Genomic DNA, 25,997 nt, shown 5'->3' with positions numbered 1-25,997 from the left:
CAAGGTCCTTCCCACTTGTACAGTTACTTAATTAGATCATTTCTGCATGTGGCTCATAGTCCATGTGCAAGTTATCACATTATATTGCACAGAGCTGTACTACTGTTCACTCCTGGCTCCCATCAGTTCTTTGAACAGCTGCAGCCTACAGAAGCCTGGATCCATGTGTCCATGATGGATACAGCTGGCAGATCCCTTGAGGTTTACTTCTTTCTCTCGCTTGCCCTGAGTTGAAATTTTTAATGCTCTTCCTTGAGTTACTGTAGAGACGCTAACTTGCATCCCTTTCTCCCTGAGGGAGAAGAAAGAGCAGGAAGCAATAGGTGGTCTGTAAACATAACCAAGAACAAAATGCATCAAGACTATTTTGGTCCCCTAATAAATAATACCACACAAGCACATATTGTAAATAACTTTTACTACCTTACATCAAAACATTGTCAGTAGCCAGAGAAATGCAGCTGCTTCACAGAGCTTGTACCTGCTGGGCAGAGTGCAAGAATAGCCTTTTGAAGGCAAGCAAACTGTGTGTCTTTTGTAAATACTTGGCTCTTCCCTCTGGAGGACTGCAGAGAGCGTATCGTTCGGCGGACAAAGGAAAAGAGGGAAAGACAAGGTATACAGTGAGGAGGAAAAGACAGTAAAACTGGAACTTGAAGAATTGTCAAAGAACATCCCAAGTGCAAGATACTTCAGCAAGCAGAAGTTAGAAATAAGATTAAGACGGCACACTACTTATATTCTTGTGTGGCTGTTGTTAACTATACTTGTTCAAATGAGATGTGTTGTAGTTAGCATATTTTAAATTTCTAAGAAATGCACTCGTACAGAGATAATTGCAGAACTCCAAGCCCCTTAAGACAGTGTATGTCCATCTAAAGGGAAATGATTGTAAAGAAAAAAATCACTGTTCCTTTGGTGGATGTGACATGAGGCTTTTCTGTGCAAGTATTGCAACAGTTAGCACAAACTTGTCTAATTAGAAGTTTGTATGTATATTTGATATGTACAAATTTCAACAGCGTTAATTTTGCAAATGTACGATTCAGAGTACCTAGTGAAATGAAGGCTGAAAAGACATAATGGTTGGGTTTTTTACAGGGATAAATAAATTACTTTATTAGGTTTCCTTGCTTCATTTTAAGAATCAACACTCTCAGCCATCTTCCAGGCCTGGCACGCAGAGGGGTTGGCCCCATGGGTTCAGGTGAAGTTGCTCAGAGCCCACAATGCAACAAGTCTAAGGTTAATCCAACAGCATTTTAAACCAAACATCCTAACTCAGAGCCCCCTCTGCGAGTATTCATCCATGTCACTGGGTCTGTTATTATGTAGGGTTTAGGAAATACTGTGACTGAAATCTAGTTCTGTAATGGTGAAGATGAAGAGAGCCAACAGTGCTATATTTGGGTTGAATTTGTTTCAAGGGAAAACCAGGGCCAGCAGGCCAGAAAGGAGCAGTCGGGTACCCTGGACCAGAAGGCATTCCTGGCAACCCTGGCAAGCCTGGGCTGTCAGGGAAGCCTGGCCCTAAGGTAAGTAAGTTGCTTTCCACATTGCCCCTCTTTATGTCATTTTGCATTACACAAATTTCCTAAGGTTAGGGTATTTGAACAGAAGGAACCATTCTCAGTTCCTTGAGCATCTTGAAAATGAGACCAATTCTTTGTTTTCTTTCTCTTTTACTCCTGATATTCTGGCCAGGATGTAAGGTTAGCATAAGGGACATGTGCTGTGAGAACTATTTCATTAGCACACATTAGTAGTAACTACAGGTGAGTGAAAATGCTTTCTTAATGAGAGAGGCTTTGCAGTTGTGTTCCTGAAAATGAGCCATAGACCCCAACTGAGACTCTTTCCTCTCAGGCCTCAAGATAATCCCATATTTTCCTTATTGTCTTTGAATTTGTAACCTATGTCTCTCTACCTAACCAATTCTGAAGCTTTGCCCAAAACCAGTGAAAAAGAATATTAGGTATCTGAGGTAGCTGGGAACATTCTTGGAAACAGGTTTTCTGTCTGTCTGTGCTTTGCTGTGGGCCAAGGGTGGTGACCTGCTGCCTGCTGTTTCTGGGAGCAGTGACACAGCTCTTCACTTATTCACTCCAGAGAGGAGGGAGCAAATTCCTTCGGTTGTTGTCATTGTTGAAAGTCTGATCACTTTGATTTCAGGTATGGTGTTTCTCAGTAGTTCTAGTTAGATGGACCAGTAATTGTTATAAAAGGACACCAAGTTAGATTTGGTGTTAGGAATTAATCAAGGTGCCGAATGAGGCACCTCTATTAGAAGTATAAATTTGCCTATCTGGTTGAACAATGAGAAAATTGAACAAGTTACCTGTAGGGGGAAGATGTACCCTATTCGAGCCTTCTCCATTTTCAGATAACGTCCTCCTTTTTCAAGTACTTAAAATTCTTTGGAGTTGCCTTCAGGAGTATCACCCCAAAGAATTCTTACATTTTTGCCTTTCCACTCAACATGTCATTTTTCATATTAAAAAAGATTCCATTACCCCATATTAACAATATATAGTAGCATTACAGTTTGTAATAAAGAGAGGCTTTTAACTGATTTTTGCCACAATGAATAAAAAGAACAGAACCTTTGCTATGTAAGTTTATCGGTCCATCAGGCTATAAGCCACAGTACTATATTCAAAAGCTCTGAAAATCACATTTAATATAAAAATCTTATTTCCTATAACCCTTTCATTTCTATGAAAGCTTAACGGAATGTCATATGAAATAAGAAAGAAGATATATATATGTATATATTTCTGCTAAATGGCATCACAGAAACATTCATTTGGATGGTAGCAAATTTCCATTTTGTATTTTTAACATGTCAAAATTGGCTTAACTCCACGTACTCAGTAACATGTTTTTTCATTAAAAATAGTTGCTTTTGTTTATTGTCTGATGTTCTCATACATTTTCATAACAAATGTTACGATCTTTCTTGATGTGGTAAAGTTATTGTATATGAATCCCTACAGAGTGTACACAATTGTACTAATATTATCAGTATGCCTGGTACTTATAAATAAGCATGTTGAATTTTGAATATTTCTGAGGGAAGGTAGTCTCATTTTGTTTCTTGACATGCAGTTCCTTCCTAAAGAAATGAATACTGTGAATCTCAACTATATTTTCAGCCCATCTGCAATGAATGAATCCAGCATCTTGTTTTCATCAGAAGGAGCTCCTTATTGTAAGCTCAGAATCCACAGACATCACACAACACTCATCCAAGAACCATCTCAAGGAGTCATCTCCTATAACTAACGGAGATTAGTGCTCTCTTCCTGAATATTTCAAAATAGAGTTAGAAAAGAATTAATAGGGATCAGCGCTGAAGGCTATTAATCTGAACATGCAAATTTTCAGGTTTGGGAAAAATTTTAGGTCTCTAATATGAACTATTCTGTATGATTCCCTGTGGGGAGGTAAAAGCAGTCGCTGGTATGCCCATGAGTGCTTCCGTATATACTTGAATGCACAATTACTGTGGACAAAAGATTGCTTACTATCCAACTGGGCACCTATTCCTATGTAGGAGGGTGCTGATCAGGAAGATGCCTTGCATAAACCCAAAGAGGCAATCGATTCTCTTGAATGTTTTCAGAAGTCTTTCAAGGTCTAGGTAGGCGATCCCATACAAATGACATCATGATATTTTAGGGTAGGACACAACAAGGTTTAAGATGAACACTGAAATGAACAACTGCAATGGGCTATGGCATGGTTAGCATTTGCTTTGCTGACAATCAGTGACTTGTTAAACTATAATAACTTGACCCCTCTGAAAACTCAATCCACCCCACAGTTAAAGCACATGTAACTTTGTTGCTAAGTATGATGGGGCTTTGTGTTTGGAGTATTAGCAGAAATCCAGATGATACTGCTGATCATTGTCTTTCCATATGTTTTGATGTACTATCAATACAGAAAGCATTAAGTGGCTTTGACTGATTTTATGTTACAAGCCTGTTTTAGCACACAATGAAAAAACATGTTTGGCTGTTCTACTTGTAATCAATTATTTTCAATTTAAGGGTACTAAAGGAAACTCAGGCTTACCAGGTCTGGCAGGTTATCCTGGAGCTCGAGGTCCCAAAGGATTACCAGGCATGCCAGGGCCCATGGGAGCACCTGGACTAAAGGTACACACATGGGATCTTGTTTAACTACAGTGTTGCTGATATTGCTTAGTCTTCATACTGCACCCAGTGATTGTGGAACCACCATGCTACTGTTAATCATATGAGTAATTGACATCAAAACTTATTTGAAGGGTAAGACTGCAAGTTGTGCTGACCTCGTTTCTATAAACTGTAATTTGAAAACAGAGTTCCCATCCATCTGGATGCTACTCCCAACTCCAGAAGCCATTCAAAACACTTTGTATTTATTCATCCAAAGCTTTAGGGCCAAATGATTCCTGACTTTTCTTTTTAAACTTCTGTAACTACTAGAACAGTCTGGATGATTTGAACATCTAAGCAATCTATTAGCAGAGAAGTACTGTAATTTCAAGCCTGAGTCCCAAGGTTGGGGGCTAACAAGCATGTCTGGGATGTTCATTTGTCATAGGACTTAAATTGTTCTTGCTCAGTCCTGTCAGAAAGAAAGAAATCTGAGAGTGCTCCATTTTCTAGGCAGTTCCAGATACCCCACATCAGCATATCCTCAGCTTCTACTGACAATATTAATTAGACTCATTTCAGTGGTAAAAGAAGCAAAGAATGGAAACATTACAGATAATTTTCTCCCTTTAGAATAGGATTTTTCATCTAAAATCATGATTTGCAGTGCTCTGAGATTTTATTGGTAAGCAGTTTTTAAGACCTTAAGTTACTTGAAAACTGGGGGAGGGAAATACTGTCTGTTACCTTTTCATGGAAATATTTTAGTATAAACTGTATTCACTATTGGTAGTGTTTATTGCCAGTGCCCCCACTCTGGATTTTACTCCTTTGTCTAGACAATGAGCCGTAAGAGGTATTTCCTGCTCAGAAATGCTTGCAATCTGAAAAAGACAGGGAATAGATGAGGTGAGGGAAAACAGTTACCACATTGTGCAAAATAAACATTAAGAGTGGATGTACTGAGTGAGACCAAAAGTCTGTCTTTGTCAAAGCAGAAAGGTAACACCTAGGAAAGAGCATAAATGCAAAGCAAGCACGAAAGGTATATATTCCCAGCCTTAATTGCAGCTCAATAACATCCTGAGCTAGACATGGTTTCTGTGCATTTGATAGTCCTCAGAGGATTTCTCTTGCATGAAGTTGTCTAGTTTCCATTTGAATCGATGTAAACGTTTAGTCTTACAGCAAGGAGTTCCACAACTATACTATGCCTTGCTCAGAGGATTACTTTTTAAATTTACTTCTAACCTTCCTGTTCTATATTTCATTTTGTGCATTTTAGTTCTTGCACTGGGAGATACCATACTGGAAATGATCCAATATGTATGGTTTTTGTATGTTTCCAAGTCAAGGAAGAGTCAAGGCACATTTGCATTTTACTGAAAGTATAATTATTTAAAGTGTTCCGGATGGAAATAAAATTACTAGAGTAGGTTTATTTCTTAGAGAGAAAGCATGTTCCACACTTCTGCCAGGAAACAAATCTTTACATTTGTAACTGTCGTAATTTTAATAAAGGATGTATTATGTTCTTATTGACAGGGTGAGAAAGGGCTTCTGGGTCATCCAGGAAAGCGAGGCAAAAGAGGCCTTCCAGGATCACAGGGTGACCAAGGACGAGCAGGAGACGCTGGACTGAAAGGACAGACTGTACGTAATCACAGCTGTTGATGCAAAATAAGTAGTCCAAGAGTTACCAAAGTGAAGTAATAATAAGGATGCCTGCTCCTATTACAGGGAGAAGATGGAGATCAAGGTTTGATGGGATTTCAAGGATTCCCAGGTCCAAAAGTATGTGCTCATCCTTTTCTGTTAGATCTTAAGCCATTTACAGAGTGAGAATATTAGGAAAGCGTAGAATTAATTGGGTTTAACAACACTTTGTTCAAAATCTGTCTGAACTGTTAGAACATTGTAGGCAGAACTGTGTACTCCATGTCCAAAGACAAATGTTCTGGGTCAGCATGCTTGGTATTTTAACTGTTACTGCTCTTAGAAATTATCTTATTTCCACTGATTACAAGAGACTGAAACAAGTGAATAATTAATGTTCATGTTTGAGTAAACTGTTCCTTTGCATTTTCAGGGTCCTGCAGGCGACATTGGCTTAGTTGGAATTCTGGGCCCAAAAGGTCCAACAGGCCAAGTTGTAAGTGTTTCACTCCATGAAAGAGATTGTCGGGATGACTTGGAAGTGACACGTGTTTCTAATTTAGGGAATTGTCTTTTTTCTTATTAACAAGGCCAGAACCCTCTAGTCAAACCTTTCTCTCGGAGACTGTGACTCCACTAGAAGCCTTTTGCCTGTACGGTGACGCTGCTGTGGTTGCAACATGGGTACAGATACATAAGCAGAGCTGGGCTCTCAATCTTGAAGGGAAAAAGCAAGGACTATTGACTAAGTGTGGCTCTCCTAGTATAATTTTATCTACACAAGTATCCTTATCGCTGTCATATCTGTGTCTATTGGGGTTGAACATTCTCTTTCATCTTACTGGCAACAATGCTGGTTGTATAACTCTGTCCTACAGCAAAACAAAAAAGGGTTAGACTTTGCCTGCAGTAAGACAGAGTAGTGCTCAGGCATTATTGATTAATAAGTAGTCTTTTTTTAATAAAAATTTTTTTGTATCTATAAGGTTACTAACTTGCATTAGCTCATTCTTCATGATACCTTCTTCATGACATTCTACTTTGCTACTCACCAAAAATGTGGAAGCATCTTTAGTAGTTTGTAATATTGGGGAGCGTGCATCCAGCTTACAGCATCAAGTGAAAAAGGGAGAAAGGTTGCAGCATGGAAGGCCTTACTACAAAACGTTATTCCCTTACTGCTGCCATTGCCATCACAGAACTGAAGTAGTTCAGTTAACCAGATGCAGAGCAGCAGCTTTAGAGGCCCATTCTAATAGCTGCTTTCTTTTACTAAACATTCCTATACCAGATAAACACTGGAAATGAGCAGTTTGCTCTAAGTGAAACGGAACAGGAAAGTAACATTTTAACAGTACTTACTGGCAGCCTTACAAGAGTACTTGTGGGCAGTAATATAGCTCAAGATCTAGATACAGGTAAGTGCACTCTGCGCTAGGTTAAAAACTGGCTGGATGGCCGAGCCCAGAGAGTGGTGGTGAATGGAGTCAAATCCAGTTGGCGGCTGGTCATGAGTGGTGTTCCCCAGGGCTCAGTGCTGGGGCCGGTCCTGTTCAACATCTTCACTGATGATCTGGATGAGGGGATCGAGTGCACCCTCAGTAAGTTTGCAGATGACACCAAGTTGGGTGGAAGTGTCGATCTGCTGGAGGGTAGGAAGGCCCTGCAGAGGGACCTGGACAGGCTGGATCGATGGGCTGGGACCAACTGCATAAGATTCAACAAGGCTAAGTGCTGGGTCCTGCACTTTGGTCACAACAACCCCATGCAACGCTACAGGCTTGGGGAAGACTGGCTGGAGAGCTGCCCAACGGAAAAGGACCTGGAGGTGTTGGTTGACAGCCGCCTGAACATGAGCCAGCAGTGTGCTCAGGTGGCCAAGAGGGCCAATGGCATCCTGGCTTGTATCAGGAATAGTGTGGCCAGCAGGACCAGGGACATGATCGTGCCCCTGTACTCGGCACTGGTGAGGCTGCACCTCGCGTACTGTGTTCAGTTTTGGGCCCCTCACTACAAGAAGGACATTGAGGTGCTGGAGCATGTCCAGAGAAGGGCAACGAAGTTGGTGAAGGGTCTAGAGCGCAAATCTTAGGAGGAGCAGCTGAGGGAGTTGGGGTTGTTTGGTCTGGAGAAGAGGAGGCTGAGGGGAGACCTTATTGCTCTCTCCAACTACCTGAAAGGAGGCTGTAGCCAGGTGGGGGTCGGTCTCTTCTCCCAAGTAACAAGCAATAGGACGAGAGGAAATGGCCTCAAGCTGCACCAGGGGAGGTTTAGGTTGGATATTAGGAAAAACTTCACCAAAAGGGTGGTCAAGCATTGGAACAGGCTGCCCAGGGAAGTGGTTGAGTCCCCATCCCTGGAGGTATTTAAAAGAAGGGTAGAAGTGGTGCTCAAGGACACAGTTTAGTGGTGGACTTGGCAGTGATAAGTTAACAGTTGGACTTGATGACCTTAAAGGTCTTTTCCAACCTTAATGATTCTATGATTCTATAGTTGATTTTAGCTCAATAAATATGTGGTCTTTGGTAATCAGAGTACTTAAGTTTCCACTGGTTTTAGTGCATCAGCTTTCGCATAGAAGAATGTGTGTGGGCTTTCCAAGCATAACTATTAATAATTATTAAATAATTACCTTGCTGATTTTGTAGCAATGTGCACTCAACATTCAGAAAGATAGTTATTCACCATGATCTTTTGGATATTTACCAGGGCTGTGTGCTGAGCAACTTTAAACCAGGACACATCATGAGGATTTTCTTAATTTTGAAAACATTATGGACTAATAAATTCTTTGCTTGTTTACAGGGATATATTGGCCCTGTTGGTCAAGATGGCCTAACAGGCCGAACTGGCAGGCCCGTAAGTTTCCCTTCTGTTTTGCATAAATTATTATTTCACCTACCCTTATTTTTAATAATCTGTTTTGCAACTAGCAACCTTCTCATTTTTTCCATTTGCAAATAGGAGCTAGCAGGACCATCTTCATATTATACCATGTTAGTGAGCTAATGTATGCGACTCCAGCATCTGTGATATAAACAAGAAAAACAGTGACAAAAAACAATGACTAAAGAGTCATTGCAATGGCCTTCTCTCTAAGTGCAGTATACAGAGGGCATGTCTACAGGGGCAGTGGGAGAGTCAAGGTATAAAAGAGCACATAGTGACTACCACGCAGATATTCTTTCTTAGACCTTAGGTCTGAGACATATCTAGAGAGTATCCACACTTGGTTTCAGTGATGTAGGGTTTTTTTTTTGTGTGTGTGTTGATTGGGCTAAACTGTCCAGAGTGCCCATCTAGACATGCTGGGAGTACCCACGAGACCTTGTTGGGGTGTTCCAGGTGCTGGTGAGGTTCCTGTTACAACTCAAACATCTTCTTGGCCTTTCTGATGACCTTCAGTGCTCCCCAGGTTCCCTGCAGTAGGGGAATTCTGCCCTTATCCCAGGTTTCCATCCCTGTTTCCATCCCTTGTTGCACTCCTTGTGCCAGAGAGAGAGCAGTGTTCTGCAAGGGCACCCTCTGGCTCATATCTGCAGACTACCCAGCCATGTAAGGTAGTTTTAGAAGCTCTTTGTACCAGCCAGTTCCTCTGTCTGATCAACAAGACTTGGCGTGAAAAAGAATGTCTAAAAATTGAAATAATAATCATTAAAATAAGAGGAATATACAATAAAAGTAATAAACACAAATATTTACAAGGGAAAAAGAAAGGAGAAGGGAAATGTTTCTTCTATAATTAGACTATTCTTTCCACCTGTTGGGAAAAAGAGAGCACTTTAAGTCTTACTACACTCTTTTCAATCCCACTCAGGAGGAAAAATTTACAGTTGCATATACTTGTATGAAGGCTTTTAATAGACTTCATATTGAATGTAATAGTTTGCCATTATCATTAAGAAAGCATTACAGCTGAAGATTACTTCGATGTGTTACAAAATGCTGCCATCAAGATGCAAAATTCTTCCAGAGAAGATTTTAAGATTGTTACCGTCTTCGGAAACACAGTTTAAGTGCAAAAGTAGCTAAAATGCCATGGAGACAGAAAAACAGTGTCTAATCTGACTGTGAGAGGTAATAAAAGCAGATATGTAACCAATGAATTTCATCAGTGACGGAGAGTACCGAGTTTTGTTCTCAGCTCTTAAGATGGTGAAGCACTGACCTATCACTGTGGATCAAACTGTAGAGAGTACAGCTGATGGACAGGGAGAACACTGACAGTTAAATTTACTGAGAAAAAAACATATTTACAATCTGAAAAAAATGGTTAGTTTTCCACATATAGGAATTACAAGATGGTTTCAAGTAATTTATTTTTCTAATAGTACAGAAAAATTAAAGCCCCAGAATTGTAAATAGTTCCACAGATGAGACTGGACTTTTCACGTGAGCAGTATAACTCTTGTGGATATTAATTTGCTTATTTCAGCCCTAGGCGGCTAGAAAGCATACTGGATTAACAGCTTCTCTTTCTTACAGGGACCGAGAGGTGAGAAGGGCACAAGGGGTGAAATGGTAAGATGAAACAAATTCTGTGCTTTCATTTTTTTAGCTGTGTAAAAAATATTCCTGTGTTACTCTGTATGTACTCTTGCATGCTCTGAATGCCAGACAGTTGTGTTGTGCTCCTGGAGAGTGCTGGCCAAGAAAGCTGGTAGCATGAGTCAAAAGTCTGACCTTTTCTTGTTCAGGCTGACGTATGTAGATATGCCCAGTGAGTATGTGTTGTCGGGCAGTATGGCCCCTGATCATATAGCAGTCATGTACTTCAAATCTGTCCCAGTTCAGATCTAAAAGAAAAATCCTTTGTCACATTTGTTGTCAATGCTCCAGTGCCTCACAGCACAGCATGCATACACATGTTCATATGTCTATATCATCTTGTCCAGAGAGGGAGAAGTTCAGGGGAAGGCTAGAGCTGAGGATGGCTGTCCATGCAACGGATGCCAGCTGTAGTAGCAGTAGGCAGCATTGATAGGTTATGAAGTCACGCTCTCTTATTTTTCAGTAGGAATATTACATTAGTTTTTGTACATTAATAAATGTTGGATTTTATTTTAAAAAAAGTGTTAGAGCTAGTAAAGACTTCAATTAATAATGGCTATGTGAAAAGCCAGTGTCATTTTATCGTATTGACAGCAAATATGAATACAATGATACCTATGATGTTACTTTATATCACAGGTTTATGATCAGTTCCTTTTCCAGTAACTGGCCAGTGTGATCTTGTTTCTGTTGCTCTTATCCTGCCTTTGATCCCACCTCACTTAAAATCTTTTAATTTATCTTGTCTTATTGTATTTTGCTTTTAGTAGCCACCTGTGTGCAATTCCAACCTAACTGCCTTGTAGAAGTTTTGAAAAATAAATCAGAAATATTAAAAATTGCTTAAAGAATTAAGACTTGGAACCTAAGCTTGCTGTACACATCTTGGGGAACTTTCCTCTTTGATCTAATCCTCTTGAGGCTATTCCTATCTCAGAGTAAGAGGAAAACTAGGTTCTTAATTTGTGCTGCTATTAACCATCTTAACTGTCTTTTTCTCCTGTTTGTTCATAAGAATTGCTATGACAGTATAAAGCTAAAAATGCTGACGCTTAAAAAATTATAATAAAAACCATCCAAAACACTCGTTTCCATTATTGGTGCTGGTGTTTAAGAAGTTATTTCCTAAATAAGTTCTTGAATTCATCAAGATGAATTCATCTCCTAAGACTGTCTTCAGAAGAAGAATGTTTCATTTTAAATCATATCCAGTGGCATTAGTTTATATTATGTAGCCAAGAAAAGGATTTATTTCCAACTATTTTCAGATACAAAGGAGAAAATTATTTTCATCCAACTGTGGATTCCCAGCTTGAATTTATACCTTTAAAATTGATATTGGCATTCTTCCTAGAATCACAAAAACTTTAACTTTTTTGTAGCAGTCCAAGTTTTAGTTACAGTGTTTAGTCTGTCAGGGATACAGTGTTCATTACTAGAAAGAAATATCCTTTTATCCCATGAAAAACATGGAATGTAAAATTGTATCTCCTTGTTGAAGTCAGTGGTGAACCAAAGTTCAGGTCCTGTAGGCTATTTCTGGAGAAAAATTGATAGAGTCAGAAACAAGTTTGTTGAAAAATTTTAATCTAAATTATTTTTCAATTCAAAATATTCATATCACTGTGATTGAAACATTTAGAAAAAGACAGGAAACATTTTGGAATATTGTTTCAGAATTCTGACATTTCTGAAAGTGTGTTTTCATTTTCTTTTTTTTTTTTTATATTATTTCATGACATGTCACATAATGAATTATAACATAGAGTCATAGGATAATCCAGATTGTAAGGGATCTCAAGACATTTCTAGACCAACCTCCTGTTGAAAAAAGGGTCAGCCCTGAGATCAGACCACGTTGCTCAGGGCTTTATTCAGCTGGGTCTTGAAAACTTCCAGGGATGGAGACTGGATAATCTCTTTGGGCAACGCGTTCCAGTGCGTGACTATCCTCAAGGTGAAAAAAAGATATGATATAACAGGGCATAATCTGTAACTTTCTATTATTATCTTTTATCTTAGATTTACAATCATTAATGGCAGCTACTACACTGTATTGTGCATCAGACTGTTATATTGCAGGATGTTATTAGGCTTTACCCATTCTGAGATATGGTGACGTAACATCAAAATGACAAAAGTGGTCAGGGGAAGCTTAACATTAATCATTTTTTTTAAAAATACTTTCTGTTTCTTGGAAAATTTGAAAAGTCATAGAAAATATGGGAGTCCTTGGGATTGCTCATGTTTTCAAAGTTAAGCATATGTATCATTGCATGTAAAATCAAGTCCTTGGTATTAGAAAAAAAATTGAAGTTTTGGCCTTTGAACTTCTGTACTAGCAATCAAATTGGGTGATTAAATAATTAAAGAGCACACTAAAACTAACTGTTCCATTCTCTGCTTTTGTCATTATGAACTGGAATTACACTTTTCTCACTTAAATTCTAATGTGATCAAAGGGTAAATTAAGTAGATTTGTAAAGGTAATCCTGTACATTCCAGTAAAACATTTAGCAATTAAGTTAATCCAAGAAAAGTGTAATTTAACCTTATTTTGCTGCTCTACAACAGAAAAAAATGAGCATTTATAACATCTCTACAGGATTTTCAACACACTCTGTGCAGTCTTGTTACAGTTTAGAGACTTCTAAAGGTAATTGATACAGCCCTGTGAAGTTTTAATGAATTGAAGAAATGTAATATCCCCAAACATAGTTTACTATAGTTAACAAATAGCATTCAATATTTGCCTTTTTTTACATGGGTTTTATTGGCAAGGAGACAGTGAATCAAGACAAATCACATTCCTCTTTTGCAAAATACCTTAAATTCATTGGAACAGTGCAGTTTTTGATTTTTTTAAATATTCAGTTCTATCTCAGAAACCACTATAAATTTGAACTGTTCTCGTCCCAAGACTTTGAGAGTCTTAAAATTGTGACACATGCCAAGAAAACAGAATATTGACTGAAGCATTCAGTCATCTGAAAAATCCACTGGAATGTCTAAATCTCAGCACCCAGAACAAGGACATCTATTCATCAGAGAGCAGTGGTTACTTAGGGACAAACTGTTGAAGACTTCGTGCCTTGCCTTAACTTGGTATTTGCCTAATCAAGTCCTGACCCAAGATAAACAAATATGTCCTTACACTCTCAAATTCATTTCTTGAGTTTCTTTTTCACACTTCCTCTTTCATGTTATACTAAACATACTTCACCAAGCATGATCATACAGTTCAGTAATATATTCACATGGGATTGAAGGTATCCTGCAGCAGTCTAACAGCACCTGAGTTGCTGATCTGATTAATTCAATGTGGAGGTCAGCCTTCTCAGCTGGCATACAACAGTGTAGTTCTGTGAGACCCAGCTGATTTGCAGCAGCTGAGGGACTACCCCAAAATAATGAATGTCATCTCTGCAAACTTGTCTCTCATCAGTTTTGTAATAATGAAGAGCAACAACAATATTTGATGCCTATTTAAGAGTAATAGGATTTCAAAGAAAATTTCAAGCTGGGCAGGAATCAAACTCAGAAGAGTAAAGGGAAGCTGTGTACTTGCCACAGAAACCACAGGGTTTTCTATACTACTGTATATGCTAAAATGACTTATCCTTTGATTTCCATTTTCCAACATCAGCCATTAATTCCTTTACAAAATATCAGTAAATATTTACCTAAAAGATGGCTTAGAGTCCCTTCTATAAGTACAAGTGGATGAAACATAAACAAATAGGTCAGGATGCATCAGTTGAAAAGTTGACAATATTTACAGTCCCTAGAGCTTATGCCATTAAAGTCATCTTAGTTAACTATCAGAACGCCATCTCCCTGAACACCCAGAAATTGCTCCAATTTTGATTCTCCCCTGTTCTCCAAAGAACATGTGTAAATCATGGGTGTCAGTCTCAAAAGTCATTTGCAGTCCCTCAACATAGCCTTGTTGGTATAGATCTGGTGCTAGGAATTACGTGATGGCCCCCTCTTTTCAGACCCTTCATAATCCAGCACCTGAGCCCCTCTGGCATGGCCAGGGCAGGTGATGTGCAGGCACACTTAACTTGTGCAGCTCTGGACGTTATTGTAACCCCCAACAGATGCATTCCCTGGTAGCTACCATGTGCTTTGCCTTACGAATATGTCTAGAGATAGTAAGAAATGTAGCTGGTATTCTCCTAAAAATTAATAAATTTGGAGCCTCAGTGACTTAAATACTAAATCGCACCTATCTGCTTTGAGATCCTTTTTTTAAATATACATGAATCAATGTAAGATTGAATCTGGCCTTTCTTTAACCATTTCCAGCTGCCCTTGCAGCCTGAAGCACAGCCCAAGTTCAGCGGTTGTAGCATGCGGTGACACTCACGCAGATCTTGCTGTGAAATCTCACAGCAGGAATACTTCTTATTACTATATTAAGTGATTTACAACTTAATACCTCTTTGACTAGATCAGTTTTGCAATATTTGTCAGCATAACCATGTCAGATAAGATTATTTCTGTTTTGGCAGAGACTTAGTACTAGCGTGACCATACTGGTGTAAGAGGGCTTTTACGGGAACAGCTTACTGTGCTCAAATAATTGGTACAAGCAGCACTGGCTAAAGAGCGTTTTGCTTAAATTAACCCAGTTATATTAAAAGGTTTTACTAATACATGGCACAAGTCTGGCCTATGCCTTTCATTCCTCCTTCTTGTCTTTTGCTCGTATTAAGGCACTGCCATCTATTCTTTTCCTTGTCATTGTTCTTGTTATTGTTTATGTTAGAGCAGCTCCTAGAGGCTTTGAGTATATAGAGACTGAAGAAGGGAATCTAACAGAAACACAAGTATCACTGTATATTCATAAATACTCATAATCATTCCATCTTAATGTAAGTAGTTGCTCAAAGAAAGGATAATTCAGATGGAGTTATTGTTTTGGGGAGGGTCCATGTCCAACCCCAAGGCAAGCCTAAAACTTAGACTTAAGACTACGTGCATTGTAGGCACTATAAGCTAGGGAAAAGCAGCTGTTCCTTCTCCTCCTCTTCTCCCCACTGCATCATCCTACACACTAAAATGATGCCACTTATGATGAGGAAATACGGGCATAACTTCTTGAATATGAAGGAAGCCTGTGGTATCACTGTTCAAAAATGAACATAACGTGTTCTGGCTGAAAATTGACACTGCTAATAAATGGAGCTAATAAATGCCTAGCAGATACTCATGGAGTAAAGCAGATCAGTTAGTTTTTTATAACAACCCATAACATTATTTACAATGCTTTTATGATCATTCATCCCTTGTAGTACTGGTATTGGCAACATGCATATAATGCTGGCACAATGTATAGCACGTTATATATTAATACTTTTATGACTTCTAATGTTTCCTTAATATCAAAAGTAATTGGATAAACGAGTAACCAGACAAGCCAATAATTCTAACAGGAATATTTGCACATTAACAGAGTATGGTACTTTAACAATAGTAACTAATAATCTACAGCTTTACCAAAACCGGTATCACATTTTCTTTATTGTATGCATTGTGACATTTTGTGATTTAAAAAATACATAAATAGAAAAGCGGAGATGTTCGCCTATAACTGTTGCATTTTCTCTCCATTTATTCTAGGGGCCTCAGGGACCTCAGGGCCAGCCAGGGCCACCCGTAAGTGCATAAAAAAAACACACCTGTATTTTTCCATTGTGATTGCATTATATAAACGTGTGAAGCACCTAACATCTGGTTTCTCCCGTTTTCCAGGGACCACCTGGACCACCAGGACCAAGAGTAAGTTCTATAACAACCCTAACCTACAATACAGTCCTTTTTTGACAGTGAAAATAGCTGGATCCTCTTCAAATGCATTGATTGTTCCATCACTGCACATGAAATGCAAATACATTTTTCTACCACTTCCATTACTACAGTAATATGTTTTTTGAACCTTGCATGTTACACTGTCAGTTCTATTCTGCCATGCTGTTGAGCCCTCAACAGGCAACACTCATACTTTTGAGATGGGTTAACTCCATCACACTCTAAAAGGTTTTACTCCAGTTCTGTATTTGAACACTCTGAAAGATAGAAGCAGAAAATTTTGTGCTATTTGTGGCCCAGATGTTCTCCCTATATATATACACACACAGAGATTTAGTTTGTTAAGGGATTGTGCCAGTTAGGACAGACTCAATATCTGAAGTGTCCTGAAGCTGTAATGATATATGTAATCTGAGAACAAATTGCAAGACCTAGATGTTTGCGTGACTTAATTCTACAAAAATAAACAAACCTGTTGTCTGGGTCTGGTACATACATCACACAAAGTGCAGAGAATGAAGATATGCAAGAAACGGGCTTCCTCCTGCGGAGGCTAGTTTGTCAGTCTTGGTATCTGTTCATGCATCATTAAGAATATTTTGATCTGTCAGCTGCTGATGGCTGATTGAGATATTCTTTGTGTGCTTCTCTGTAAAGGAATAACACTTCACACTTACCTGGATTGGTTTTCTTAAGTATATAAATTAAATGGCTGGGAGGAATAAGTTGGGACATTAGTCTGTAACAACTATTAGAGTATCTTTTTTCCAGTTTCCAGGAGTATGATCATTAAATTGGGTATGGGGGTGCTAATAAAAATCAAATATGCTTTTTCTGTATGCATGCTTGCATTCTTTGGAAGTGGAAGGGAGGATCATATTTTAAAAGTAAGTGTTTACAATTAATTCTTTTCTAAAATGACAAAATAAAGGAGCTATCACGTATGTTGCTATAGTGCTCAAAGAATTTACCACCTGCATTTTAGAATATTCCTGTTCATCTTTTTATATTCTGAAATATCTTTTTTTCAGAAACAAGTGGACATCAATGCTGCTGTTCAAGCTTTGATTGAGTCAAATGCTGCACTGCAGATGGAGGTAATATATTTCAATGTATTTATATTGTCATATAGGGTATGCAATTATAATTCTATTTTTTGAGGACAGAACAGGGCTTCTTTACAAAGACTTAATTTAAAACGAATCATGGATAGCAAGTAATTACTGTAGAATATAATTAAACATGCTAGGATTTATAGCATACAATTGAAATGAAGTTAAGAAAAACAGCAGCATTTCTACCTTTTTGTCATGATTGGCAGTAATGGAAATTTATTGACTGTCACACACAGTGGACTGTATCTGTTCAGCCACACATGATGATAGTGGCATTTAGGCTTTGATCCAAAAAATACTGACATATGTGCAAGTGTGTGGTCCCACTGATTACAAGAAAATTCCTCACACAGGTGAAGTCAAATACATTTGCATATATTTTCTAGGTTAAGTCTAAGAGTAGATTTCACTGTTCAAAATCTGAAACTGCTAAGTATACTTAAAAATGCACTAATTTTTTTCTTTTTTCTTTTTTTTCCTGTATCCACATTTGTATGTCAACATGACATAATGACGTATTTGCATGATCTTAACCTGCCTGTAACTTCACTGCTCTGATAATTTTAATAAAATGTACTAATTTGGTTATTGGAATATGTTATTCTTACCCTGTTTTATATGGCTGATTGCATGCATTATAAATACTTTGCTTCTGTCTGGCTATTCAATGGCCATTTTACTTTTACTGCATATACTTTTGTTGTGATACTTCTTTGTGGTAACACATTTGCTAATGGCCCTTGGCAGAAATACCAGAATACTGAAGTAACTTTACTAGATCACAGTACAGAGATATTCAAAACGCTGCACTACCTTAGCAATTTACTGCACAGCATCAAGAACCCCCTTGGCACACGGGATAACCCAGCACGCATCTGCAGGGATTTGCTTAACTGTGAACGGAAAGTGGCAGATGGTAAGTGTCCACTTTAATTAAAGCTCGAAGACAACTAGGCTTTGAAATGTGTTGCTTCCAAATGTTACTTTCTGCATCAAAAGTCTAACGTGTAGATTTTTTTATTATATTTGGTTGCAGTGTGCCTGTCACAGCTATCTTTATTTTATCTTTATTTAAGATAAAATTTCTGAATTTTAAAGATGAAAGTATGTAGCTATCTAATATCATACAGATATTAGAGACATATTATAAATATAAAGTAAACAAAAGTGTCCAGAAAATTTGAAACTGGATCCAATTTTGTGATTAAAAGTTTCCCAAATATTTATAGCTAATCTGCAATGAATTTTGTGTGGATCAGTTTCTAGAGTCCTAATGAGAAAATTGTATACAATATACTACCACTGTCAGATATACCGACAGTTGTTGTATCCCAGAAGATCCTGAATCAATATTTCAAATCAAAAATAATTATTTAAACCCGTAATGTCAATACTGCGACATAATTCAGCTTCTGAGTGGCTGATAAAATAACACGTACCTGTAAATATCCCTATTATCAAGTATTAGCATTAACAAGCTAAGGAGAAAATGGGAAATGAAGTTAGAGGTTACACGGAAATCACTGTTCGGTGGCATATATAAGGACAGATCAATTCTTTAAGACTCTAGTAGAGATGAGCCTAACCCTTATTAGAACTGTGCTCTCCTAAATAAATCTCAGTCCTTTAGGGCCACGGAGGTCACCAATACAGTCCTCTGCTTCAGAGGATTACACACAGCCATATACATTGTAGAGCACAGGCGCACCCATATTTAACCATAAATTAAGGAAAGCTAAATCCTGATATAATTTGCATGTGTCCTATTTCTTTTATTGGACCAAAGCCCATGGATTCAAAATGGCAAATACTCCTTGTTACCATCACTAGGATATGTCATGTAGAAATGTCTGATAGGAGAAAGATAGCGGAGAAAGAAAGGATCTTCAAGATGCTGTGAGAGCAAGAGAATTTAGATTGATATTTCACGTCCTGAATATATTCTCTGTGTAAAGCCAAGCCCAAAGAAAAAAAGTTAAGTTTTAATAGAGAAAGAGCAGACTGGAAATAACATTTGTTCTCACTATTTAGCTGTAGAAAGAGAAAACATTTTTGAAACCATGACAGTATTCAAGAGTCATTGTATATGTAATCAAAATTGAATAGTTAGGATAATTTTGCTCAGTATCTGTTATCAGTAGAATTATAACAGTGAAAAGACTTTCATGTTCCTTTTCTTTCTTTTCCTACTGAAGCTATGGTGATAATATATCTAACACTTGCCAAAAAGTATGAATATTTTAGGAAGTCGTTTAGTAACAATTATATTTTGGTTTTATTTTCCATCTGGGATTATATACTAATAGGAAAATACTGGATTGACCCAAATATCGGATGTCCTTCTGATGCTATTGAAGTTTTCTGCAACTTCACTGCAGGTGGTCAGACATGTTTAACGCCGCTGTCTGTGACAAAGGTATGCGTTGCTTCCACCAAGACTGTATATGTGCTGGAACTCTGAACAAATAAATGTGTATTTACTTAACTCCTGAAAAGATGTTAGATTTCAGGGGGGTTTTAATGTGCATCTTTGTGGAAGGACATGTTATAGATTCTGTTACAGAAGTTACAGGTTTTCTGGAGACAATATATGTTAGTGTAACTCTCACTTTGTTCATTTCCTCACCTTCCATGCTGATAGAATTATTTTGTGTTGCTTTATACTTTTCTATACAAGGCATAAAAATAAGCCTGAAATGCTTCTAAGCTACATTAGTAACTCATCACTCAGGGCAGCTACGTGTAGAGATGCTGAGGTCATTGCAATGGGAAGGAAGAAAATGATGACTATTTTTCAACACTTAGCTACTTTTAAATGCCATTAGGCAGAAACTGGTTTCCTTTATGTCATTAGTCCATGCTCCTTTTTACATGTAGTCCTTAAACACTTGGGAATAGAAATTTTATATTTGTGGAGTTTTGCTTATACTGTAGTCGTTGAAGAGCATCAGAAATACCATAAAGTTCCCATGCGCATTCCTACTTGTGGAAGATCCCTGAATATGATCTAGTCCTGGAGAAATTCTTGTTGAGTAATGAGCAACTATATTTTCTGTCTAAAATCAAAGTATGCTTAAAAATTTTTGGATTTTTAATGGGGTGTAGGTATTGCCAGAACCTGTGGTCTAAGAAGACTAAACAGCAGCTGCTGCTGCTATCTTTGTTTGAATCACAAAATCATTTGTTTCAGTGTCCTTATTTAAAAAGTGTTTTCTGCCCAGCTGTGTTTCAACGATGTTGTAGGCATTAGCAAATGTTTATATTTGATCTTTGAAAATGTCCTATGAAAGCTTGTATTACTATAATAGAACCGAACAGCTCTCCTGAAAAATACAAATCGTGCTCTTTGGCATTGATCCCAATGTATAAACATGTATACGTGCTCCCGTGCCTGAACACCACACATGTACGCGCACGTCGTTTTGCGTTGCTGTGGCCATTCAGCTCAGTCCAGCTCTAAGTCTAACGATGCATTTCTCTTGGAACTTAGCTGGAGTTCGGCGTTGGAAAAGTGCAGATGAACTTCCTTCATTTACTGAGCTCAGAAGCAACCCATAGCATCACAGTTCATTGTCTGAACACACCAATGTGGAGATTAAATAAAGTAGGTGGCCAGAAAACGTCTCTTAGCTTCAAAGGATGGAATGGTCAAATATTTAAAGCAAATACGCTACTTGAACCGAAGGTGCTTATGGATGAATGCATGGTAAATACCTTTTAGCACTAGCATTTTTAAAACCATATGGAGTTACTGTTTAGACGTTACTAACTTTCTGCAAATAAATAACAATCATTTAGATTCACATCCCTTAAAGCTCACTTCTTACGTTGTTCTGCATATGTCTCTATATGCCAACCTTTTGATATTGATTTCAACATCTACCCAAATGTAAAAGCAATTGGAGTAATACAGGGTATCTATACTTGCTGTTCACATTGAGTGTCACGTATTTGAAGACTCTACTAAGACACTGGAGAGAGATCAGAACAGAAGTAAGGAGGTCCTCCAGGTAACTTTAGGAACAGTTACTCTCAAAATGAAAATTCAGTCTTCAGTAAGAGTTCTGTTGAGGTTATCTAACACAAAATCTCAGGTTCAAACAGGCTGGAAATTATTTTTTGGACAAGTAAATATCTTTCGATTCATTGACTATGAGTCAATTGTTTGGTTATTTAATAAAATAATGATGATTGGAAATAGACTCCACTGCTAACTAAAACATTAAATCATATTTGTATTTAGGAAAAATTGGAAGAGCTTATTAATTTTCTAATGCTTATTAGATTACTCCACTCACCAAGATGTGAGCCATTTGGTACATGTCTTGGTAGAACACTATGAAATACAGGAGACAAGCACTTTACACTTTCAGTATTTTATAGCTCTACTTTCATTTAAAATAATGAAAGACAAGAGACCGGTTCCATATCGATGCAGAGGTGTCAAGTGAGATTTTTAATCTCAAGACAGAAAGTGGTTTTATTGAGGCACTTCGAAGCTGTTATGCTTCCAACCTTTATTAGCACACACTAATGAGATGTTCTAGCCTGTGTCATGCAGCTAAGGTATGGCCATTGAAGCCCCTTCTCCCCACCTCCCAGTGTGTTTGGGACTGTTTTAATCCCTGAGAAAAATTAACGCATACAGTGCTGGCTATTGCGAAGTGCCATTTTTCTGTGAGATTCTACGAGGTCTGTCGCTCTTTCTGTGGGAAACTATGTATTGTACAGATCTGCTGCAGAATCTCACACATTTCCCTCTCTGCAGGGGTTTCACTTTCCCGTGGTGTCCACTGTACTTGATGGCTTTTAAGAATGGAGTGATGGCAAACATCAAGGCACTCCCAGCCTCAAACAATGTTATAATGTCATTTTATAATTTTTATGAGGTATCAATTTCTTACTGAGATTTTTAAAGGATTAGAATAATTGATACAAAGTTCATGGCAAAAACGCAGCTTTCGTTCCCCATGATTATTCTTCAAGGACAAAGTCATTCAAGTGCCTGTAGAGTTCATAACCTGAGACCTACTGGTCAGATTTGGAGGTGAATTTAGCAAGAGATGTGAGTCTATATGAGCCCAGGACTGCTTGCAAAGTGACAGGCGCTCTGCTCTGAGCCATGTCGCACTGTGTCTGCATCCACTCCAGCTGGATTGCGAGCTGGGCTTTTTTACAGTTACAGTTTTGCCAGGAGTCCCCATGGTATTGCACGGGAGAAATGAAATTTGTTAAATTACACAGTTTCTTTAGGAACTGCTGGGAGAAGAAATATTTCTGTACACTTCTCCTTCTCCTCTTACTCTTTAAGCACAATTTCCATTTGTGTTTTGAAGGTCATCTTTGATATGAATCTAATATTCTGCTTCTGTGTGTTGCAGATGGAAGATGGCAGCTGGCATAAAACACAGTTCTTTTTTCACACTCAGGACACTAATCAGCTTCCAGTTGTTCAAGTTAACGCGCTTCCTCATCTCAAACCGGGACAGCAGCACTTCATAGAAAGTGGTTCAGTGTGCTTCCTTTAAGGTTCCTGTCCTGGGTTTTTTTGCATCAACATGGAATTGCTGCATAGATAGAATGCAAAAGTAATGATCCACTGCAGGCAAAATCAGTAGGAAACTGAAGAACCGTTTTAAACAGTGTTGGTTAAAGAACCTCAGGAAGAAAAAGACTTCCTCCTCAGGAGAAACGTCATTGAAAAAGAAAAGAAAGAAAGAAAAGACTACAACAATTTTCATAAAGTATTTAAAAAAAAAAAAATTGGTTGGTGCTTTCTTGCATAATTTCCTGGAACTGAGTATCTGAACATGGAATTTTTCAGGACCTCTAGTGTTCTCAGCAATGTTTTTAACAGCACTGCAAAAAACCCATCCCGAGGAAAGCTGGAGACATACAATCCTAAGGAGCAATACTGGCTAATGCTCCTAAATGTGCAATAGCTTATATATGAGAAGTGAATTATGCCACAGTACAATACGTCTTCTTTTCTTAAACCTTGTTTTATTATAGTCCTTTGTGGACACGTACATCTTAACAGATGGCACACTACCTCTTCCGTGTTTCCTGTCCATGTTGCCTTGGTGCTCTCCCTAACACGAGGTGCTTGTGGCCTTACCAGAGATTATTTGAGTCCCTTTTTGTCTTTCAGACTGTATGTGCTGGTTACATCAGGATATGTTTCTGTTGTAAAGGTACTTATTTTAAATCGTTGGTCACATACTTCACTACAGAGAAAACATTATTTATGTGGATTTCTTGTTTAAAATATTTTTATGTACTGTTGTGGAAATGGTATATGAGAAGCACATTGTATATGATGCATATAGTCAGACCAGTTAGCTTTACAGCCATTGTAAAAAGTGTTGTAGAAGAGCTACCTACAGTAGTTTTGAGTTTTAGATTCTGTACTTCAGTTAACATTTTGAATGCCAAAGGCATCTTAAGATGATATATTGTGTATATATTTTGTAACTTGTGAAAAAAATCTACTACAGCATGTCTTCTGAATGGCTGCTGTTAAATTATAATCAGCATTTCATCAACCTAGAAATTCCATTTCTTTGCATTATTAGGTCATTTCAGTTCTTTTAAATGAAGCCTAAAATGTTCAACCATCTTTTGTATTAGAAAAAGAACAATTTTACCATTAGGAAAAGCATTCTGTATAACGATACGTTTCTATCTGTTATCAGTCCAAAGTCTGCTCAGTAGCACGTGGCAAAATGATACCAAACCATACTGGGGAGAAGGGGAGTGTTCAAACAACTTGTTTAACTGTCTTGATCCACAGGAAACCATACGTACCAAAGTATAATAAAATAAGCTTCCAAGCTATCCATTTGTCTTTTACTGTTCTGTTTCATTTTGTAGTTCGTTCTTAGTAGCAATGAAAATCCTCTAGAAGGGTACTTGTTAGGTGGCAATGCTTCCTTTACCAAGGGGAAATGCACACGCTTCGTGCCATGGAATACTGCAAGAGTGACAGTGTTTACGTTTACAAGGTAACGTATGCCTACATCCCATTTTACATTTTATATCGAAGCATCGGTTTTGTTCCCTGTGAGAAAATCTGATAAAACTAAAGACGAAGCAAGATTATGGAGTGACAATAAAGGTTAGGGAAAATTTCTCACTTCTTGCGTTTTCAAGATCGTTACAGTCTGACAGCATCACTTGTCATTTGCTCTTAGTTTGACTGTAGAGCTGATGTTCTGACAAATTGAGGTTTTTTTGTAAGAAAGTCATCTTTTAGAAAATGTTCTGCTTCATGTATATTTTACTAGCCTCATTGCCCTATTTTTGGAAATTCTTTATAGCTTTTATTTATGGTTTATATTAGCATGTCTCAGAAATTATGTATTTTAAAAACAAATAGCTTAAAAGTATTGTAAGGCTGCTCAGACATAAATATCTGCATTTCTGTAACTGAGGCAAGAATGCCCATCCCGTGCAGACAGCACAATGAACTTGTGCAGCAGGACGCTGACAGATAACAATGCACCACATTGCTTGAGCTGGGGGTTGCCAGAAACGCTTGGCTGAAAGCATCCTCTTTGACAGTATATTCATATGTGGTGCAGTGTGCGTTTTGGAAAGCCTCTTGTATTCGGCCATCTTTACTGGAGTTCCTGCAGGCATTCGCAGGAGATCTCATACAATTTTGTCCCGCAATGTTAACAAGTACCTGTACTCTGCAATTAATTTTTTATGGTTTCTGAGGTGGTTGCCTACTTTGTTACCCTTAATTTTAGAGCAAGTCATGAGCTAGATTACAAGAGGCTTCGTCAGAATCCTTTTATCCCTTTTCCTTTTATTGTTATTTTTCATGGTTAAAACTCCATAAAAAAGGACCTGGTAAGCGAGTCTTTGAAGCCCAGCCTAAAGCAGGAGGGACAAAGCCTAAAGGATAGAGGATGCCCTCAGCGCCGCAGCCTGCGGGCCGCCTTCAGCCCGCGGCGGGTGGGAGCGGGGCCCTTTTCCCCCGCTCCGGGGCAGGGTGAGGCCGCCGCCACCGGAGGGCCGCCAGGCGGCGCCGCCGCCCAGGAAAGGCCGCGGCCGGGCCCGCCTCGGCCAGGCCCCGTCGGGCACCGCGCGGGGAGGCGGCGCCGCGCAGCCATGGCGGAGCGGGAAGGCCCCGAGAGCCCTCGGCGGCCGTCGGGCGGGCGGAAGATGTCCCTGCAGAGGTAGGGGCGAGGGCGGCGTGCAGGGCCGTACCCGGGAGCGCCCTCGGGTCTCCTGCAGAGGCCTGTGGCCGCCGAGCCTCCCGGCCGGCCGGGCCCCGGGTGCGCCTCCCTCGGGCTCCGCGGAAACGCGGGGCCGCCGAAGGGAAAGGCTGCGCCGGCCTCTCCTCATGCGGCGCCGCGGGGCCTGCTGCGGGCCGGGCCTGCTGCGGGCCGGGCCTGCCTCCCCCCCGGGGGGCGCCGGGGCCTCGGGAGCGCAGGTGCCCGAGGTGCCCGGCATCGCTGTCCCCTGCCCCGCGGCCCCCGCGCCTTCGCGTTTCTCCTCTCTGCACGTCTGGAGGGGAGCAGCCTGCTCCGCCGTGGGCGTCGCGGCCTCGGTACGGGGCAGTTTCTGGGGTCGGTTGCTGGGCGCGGGGTGAGTTTTGTCCTGGGCGGCGGCCTCTGCTGTTGCGGGTGACGGGGGTCTGCGCGCCGGTGACGCGTGGCGAAGTTTCCTCTCCGGCGTGGCAGCGAGCCGCTGACGTGCCCGG

At 39.3% G+C, this 25,997-nt stretch overlaps 2 protein-coding genes across 2 annotated transcripts in view; both read left to right on the top strand.

Moving 5' to 3' along the window:
• Positions 1-22,812, top strand: part of COL24A1 (collagen type XXIV alpha 1 chain) — a gene marked incomplete at both ends in the record, with an annotated part of 153,677 nt that extends 130,865 nt beyond the window's left edge. Inside the window, 14 exons of the mRNA XM_082311754.1 lie at positions 1,428-1,535; positions 4,056-4,163; positions 5,691-5,798; positions 5,886-5,939; positions 6,235-6,297; positions 8,607-8,660; positions 10,287-10,322; positions 15,981-16,016; positions 16,113-16,139; positions 17,201-17,266; positions 18,032-18,200; positions 19,591-19,700; positions 20,775-20,990; positions 22,666-22,812. Of these exons, the coding sequence (XP_082167880.1) occupies positions 1,428-1,535; positions 4,056-4,163; positions 5,691-5,798; positions 5,886-5,939; positions 6,235-6,297; positions 8,607-8,660; positions 10,287-10,322; positions 15,981-16,016; positions 16,113-16,139; positions 17,201-17,266; positions 18,032-18,200; positions 19,591-19,700; positions 20,775-20,990; positions 22,666-22,812 (1,302 nt within the window). The remainder of the gene's footprint in view (positions 1-1,427; positions 1,536-4,055; positions 4,164-5,690; positions 5,799-5,885; positions 5,940-6,234; positions 6,298-8,606; positions 8,661-10,286; positions 10,323-15,980; positions 16,017-16,112; positions 16,140-17,200; positions 17,267-18,031; positions 18,201-19,590; positions 19,701-20,774; positions 20,991-22,665) is intronic.
• Positions 22,813-25,374: 2,562 nt separating this feature from the next.
• The window catches only part of ZNHIT6 (zinc finger HIT-type containing 6), a 34,313-nt gene continuing 33,690 nt past the window's right edge, over positions 25,375-25,997 (top strand). The window contains exon 1 of the mRNA XM_082313621.1: positions 25,375-25,470. Within this exon, the coding sequence (XP_082169747.1) occupies positions 25,403-25,470 (68 nt within the window). The 5' untranslated portion in view covers positions 25,375-25,402. The remainder of the gene's footprint in view (positions 25,471-25,997) is intronic.

Source organism: Platalea leucorodia, assembly GCF_965183815.1.
Source record: "Platalea leucorodia genome assembly, chromosome: 5".
NCBI lineage: Eukaryota > Metazoa > Chordata > Aves > Pelecaniformes > Threskiornithidae > Platalea > Platalea leucorodia.
Note: the sequence above shows the minus strand (reverse complement) of the source record. Positions and strands in the feature narration are given on the sequence as shown.